The sequence below is a fragment of the Micromys minutus genome (assembly GCF_963924665.1).
Source record: "Micromys minutus genome assembly, chromosome: 17".
NCBI classification, from domain to species: domain Eukaryota; kingdom Metazoa; phylum Chordata; class Mammalia; order Rodentia; family Muridae; genus Micromys; species Micromys minutus.
The window spans coordinates 48,400,117-48,405,454 of record NC_137952.1 but is presented as its reverse complement, the minus strand read 5'-3'; the positions used below and the strand labels follow the sequence as shown (position 1 = coordinate 48,405,454).

Below are 5,338 nucleotides of genomic sequence, written 5' to 3'. Positions count from 1 at the left end.
AGAAAGGTGCTAATGGGTGGGAATGTAGGGGAATCTCTGAGGCAAGACTGGCCACCAACCCAGAGAGCTAAGACTCAATTGACAAAGGCTCACCTTTGGCTAGCGCTGTAGATGGTAAAGGATGGCAGATTTGGGAACCTTGACTCTATCTTCCAAGATTTCTGGCTCTGAATAAAATGCAGCTTAGAGTCAGTTCCAGTTTCTGCTCTCTAATGTTTGCTGTGACAAGCACCAGGAATTTCCATTTGTCACTTGTAAAATGGGGTCCCTGACTCCCCAGTGACATTCCACCTCCCTCCCCACCCCCACCAGTCCCGGTGTGTACACATAGACTTATTTAAATTTGAGAAAATGTGAAATGGTTGTTTGGAATGTAAAGTTATCCCCACTGAAATAACATATGAAATATTTTTAGAGAAAAACATAAATCCAGAGACAGTCCATGTGTTTCTGAGTACAAAACTCTTTTTATGCCTAACATTCTTATATCCAAGGAGATCAGATATAAAAAGTAAACTATCCAGACAGGCAAATAGCAGAAAACACATCCAAAAGTCAGACTTCTAACTTGGCTACCATGGAGTTCATGGAGTTGGGGCTGGGGAGAAATGACTGCAAACTAAACACCTTGTGTGTACATCACTGAGAAATGAAGAGTCTCCTCACTGGAAGCCAATACTGGGTTATAAATGACCTAGGATTCACACAGCCTGTGGTGCCAGGAGGCGAGGGCAGGAGAAAAAGAGGCTGGGTTGACAATTTCCATATATAAGCACCTTTTAGATCCAACCTTCTGCCACCAAATAAAGGCAGAAAGGTGGAGACACGGAGCTGGCCATTTCTACTTCTCCTCTTCTTCATTGTAGTGTCTGTTAATCTGCAGCTTCGATTAATTTCTCACTCACAGAAGAAGTCAATATCCTGAAAGGGGGGAAAAGATCGAACTTTCAGGCTGGTTCCAAAAAGCAAGTGTGACTTTTTCATTTAAAGATAGATTTAATTTGGGGTTTGAGGTAAGTCAAGGTTGAAAACCTAAGGATTTGAAGCAATCATCACTTTAAGTTCAAGACTGTTTAAGATAAAGGTTTTCATACACTTCTGGTTTGCATTGTTTTCATAGACAGCACAGTGCCAAGCAGTGACGTTCCCGAGGTGCAGCGAGCTGTTTTGGCTCTGGGCTGGGCTGTGTTTGAAGCACAGCAGTCAATTTGGGAGACTCACTTTAAGATGACCGTCTTGCAAAGGAGCTCAGAACGGATCTTTTATTTCTGCCTCAGTTTATAAGGCCCCAAGGCAATGGGAGGACCTCCATCTTTTTCATGAAGAAGCCACACAGATCAGACTTGAAGAAAATCCTAGATTTTCTAGAATACTTTGATGGTCTCAAAAACGGGTGGTTTTTCTTCTTCAATCAACATTTCATAAATAAATCTACCTTTCATAAGACCATCAGGAAGAAAAACCTAGCAAAGTTTTTAATTCCTTTTCTCTACAACACAGATGCCTTCCATAAAAATAGGGGTGCTGTGTTGTATACTTAAAACCTGCTATCAGTATTGTTTTACACACACACACATGCACACACACACACACATACAACACACACACACACACACACGTATTCACACACATGCAGTAAAAGGAGAGTTAGTATATGAGGTGGCAGGTATGAACTGTGAGTCAGCCTGTTGGGGAGATCATTTTACAGTATGTGTGTACATCAAAACATCAAGTTGAACATCTTCAACATACAATTATATGGGTCAATTATATTCCCGATGAAGATAAAATAGTTTTCAAAAGTTGAAATATTTAAGAAAAATAAACTCAGATGAGGGATTATAGTATGTGAAGAAAGCGTGCCAACCTCACAAGGCTGATAGTCAATAGACCCATTCTGCATGTCACCAACTCATAAAAGTCACTGTTGGCCCCTGTTTTGTGCAGCATATACTGGAAATTGAAGGACATATTCTTTTCTTAGAATAAGTCACCATTAACCCAAGGTTTGAGTCATGCTCCAGTCACCTCTGAAATGCTCACCGTGGTTGGGATCTCCTTGGTGGCCTTCTGGTACACTCGTTGCTCTTTAACCAGGTTGCTGGGGAAATAACCCACAATTCCCATCTCATCCTGGTGGTCACCATAAACCTGTGCACACAAAACAGCAGCAGTCAGGGAAAAGCTGGTGTCAGGGGTTTTGAGAAATGAAAATGACATAGCCAGTCCTTCCCTTTAGCTGCACACTCCAGGGAATTCAGAGCAAATGTGAAACGCACTGGCGGCATCAGGAATTGAGTCTGGTCTTTTGGAGCAGATCCGACCTGTCTCACTACCGTACATTACTTTTCTTTCTGCACTCCTATGCCCTGCCTGAAATCATCTGTCATCTATAGGAAATTAATGTCAGTAAAAAAATTTAAAGCAAATAGACCCCCATTTTACAGTATGTACATGTCCCGATTTTTAGCAATTCAAAGAGACATATATTGAGAACATCCTGACCAAGTCCTTCACCGGTTTTGGATGTGTATTTGGGATGACATCAGCCATACTTTATCTCTCCCTGAACTCTGCTTTGCTCTGTGGGTACATTTTAGCTCAAGCAAGCAGGTCCTGCAAAACGGAAGAGGGTTCTAACTTTTCCTGAAGGAATTTTCTCCTTTAACTGACCGGTCACATACAAGCCTTGGCAAATCCTCTTAGGTATTTATTGAAGGAGACTCAGCTTCTGTGCAAGGTGGAAGCCTCAGCAATGCATGGTTGCATGGGTTTTTTTTTTTTTTTTTCCTGATGAAAACATCATTTTGAATTACCCTTGATTTTGTTGTGAAATCATCTCTTTTTAAAAATGCAATATTGGAAAATGAATCTGAATTTTTGTATTTCCACTTATGGTTCCTATATTTTCTTTACAGCTACTCTTAGACATTAAATTAATTGAAGCAGTAAGCCAGGAAGAGCAAGACAATGAATACATATACGTATATACATTAGAAAATTTCTCATCTTACGCTGCCAGCCCAGAACTCTCCAGCTCCACTCTCTGTTACCAGCTTGGAATAAACATAGATCTGCTGCCCTTTCCTGACGTTGATGAACCTACAGTCCGGAGCGTTGTAATCTTCCTGTGCTCTTGCCAGAGAAATAGTATCTGGAAGGGAAAAAAGCAGTGAAGTGACTGAGTTTCCTACGAGTAAAAAAGACAAAGTGTGTAAGAAAGAGAGGAAAGGAGAGAGCAGCTGGGGTTCAGACAAAGAAGAGAGAGCGGGGTAGGGGTGGGGGTGCAAGGAAATCTTAGGTAAGTGAATTCTCCGCAGTTAGACCCCAAACACAGACCTCGAGACACAGCGCTGAGAGCCATGGAAACATTTAGGATTCACTACAAAGTACAATCTGGCTTTATGCCAGGCAGATTTCCCATTATATGATAGAAAGGTGACGAGAACCAAACCGTTAACAGCGCCTTACAGACACACTCTTCATCTGCACACAACTTCTTAGAAGAAAGTTTATCCATAAACACGCCATGCCCAGCACACAGAGCCACAAGGCCCCCAAGCAAGAGAATCAATATTCTTGCCATCTTCCTTTTTGCTGTTTCGACTAGCATTCTTTGCCTGATTCAATGGTTCTTTTATTTAAAAGCCAACTCTCTGAGTAAATACCCGGCCAATAGGAAGGGGCCACCCCTCCTCCTACGTCCCCTCCCCTATAATTTTATAATGTGTGCTCCTGGATTCCAGAGTCTTTTCAGAATTTCATTTCCCAGAGAGAGTCACACTCCATGTGTTTGTGTTGCACACAAATGGTGTGCCATGCTTCAAGCTGTGTCTGCCACGGCTTGTGTCCACCAGCAGGACACTGCTGAGAGGTCTGTGAGACTGTCAACCATTGTTTCTTTTTCTCTCTTGTCCTCATACTGTTTCTGGTTATGGGCAAGCATGTATTGATTGTAGAAATCTATTCAAGATGTAAAATGGAGGCTTGGGAGACAGGTCAGTGGATAAGGCTCTTGTTATGCAAGTGTGAAAAATAGAACCCCAGAACTCACACAAGAATTAGACAGGCACGGTGGCAGAGTCAGAACAAGGCATCCTGGAGGCAAGCTTGCTAACTATAGAAACTGGAGTCAGCAAGCTCTGGGTTCACTACGAACCTCAATAAATAAAATTAAGAGAAACTGGGAACGAGACCCAATGTCAATGCCAGGCCGTCTCAGGAACACATACGCATGCATACACACACATGTAAACACAAACACACACCAGTGCCACACACACAGTTTAAAAAGTCAAAATGTCTTGAGTACAAATTTATTTTAGCAAGTCTAATAAAATTCTAGATTTACATAATATATGCAAATACATTTACATAATATAGTTTCTGTTGTTTGTATATGTAAGTATATATTTACATAATGTAAAGAACTCTTATACAAATGTTTTGTGATAGGCTTCTTAGAAGTCATGTTTGGCCTGAGCCCCTGGTGGTTTATATAACAGATTAGTTAATATCATAACCAGGTCATCAATGTGGAAGCAAGAGATAGGCGGGGGAGGAAATGGGGGCAAATTCTTCTTTATTCCAGCATATGTTAGCTTACGACATGTCTGAGACAATCAGGTCATAAAGAAAAAGTTTATTCGTGTGGGCTACAGGTCTGGAAGTTTCAGTTCATCATCACAGCTCCCACTGACCTGGCTCTGTGGATATCCTGGTGGAAGCCAGTGGCAGAGAGCACCACTTAGGACAGGGAAACAGAAGAACAGAAAGAACAGCGGGCAGGGCCCTGCAATTCCCATTTAGTCACCCCCAATGGCATATGTACCTCAGTAGACCTCACCCCTCAAAGGCTCTACCTCCTCCCTACTGTACCAATCTGGGGAGAACAGGTTTTAATACACAGGTGGTGTTTTAGAGATTCAAGATCAAAATCGTAGCAGCTTCCTCTAAGGATCATGTATGTATTTAATCTACAAATATTGACTGATGTCAGAGAAGAGGGTGAAATTTGAGGTTTGTAACTGTGGTTGTTTCAGGGAAAATGCCTTCATGCTGCCATGCTTCCTACCATGACAATGATGGACTGAGTCTATGAACTGTAAGCCAGTCCCAATTAAATCTTTTTCTTCATAATAGTCATGGTGTGTCTTCACAGCAATAAAACCCTTAGTAAGACTTAGTTTTCCCCACTTTCCAGCTTTTGACTGTCTCTCCCATAGGAGGAGGTACTATAGGGAAACAGGCCAGTGGAAAATCACCCTGCCCCTCAATCTGGAACGTGGAAATCCTCACCCCCATGACCTACGGTTAATGGCCAAGCAATACTTAATGG

General features: G+C 41.9%; 1 protein-coding gene across 1 annotated transcript; it reads right to left on the bottom strand.

The window, feature by feature from the left end:
* Nucleotides 1-897: 897 nt before the first annotated feature.
* On the bottom strand, nt 898-3,586 carry OTOR (otoraplin; the record flags this gene model as incomplete). Its single annotated transcript, XM_080931013.1, has 4 exons — nt 898-921; nt 2,044-2,151; nt 3,015-3,154; nt 3,472-3,586. The coding sequence occupies 4 exons, from the start codon at nt 3,584-3,586 to the stop codon at nt 898-900; spliced, it is 387 nt and encodes a 128-aa protein (XP_080787139.1).
* Between the last annotated feature and the right edge of the window lie 1,752 nt (nt 3,587-5,338).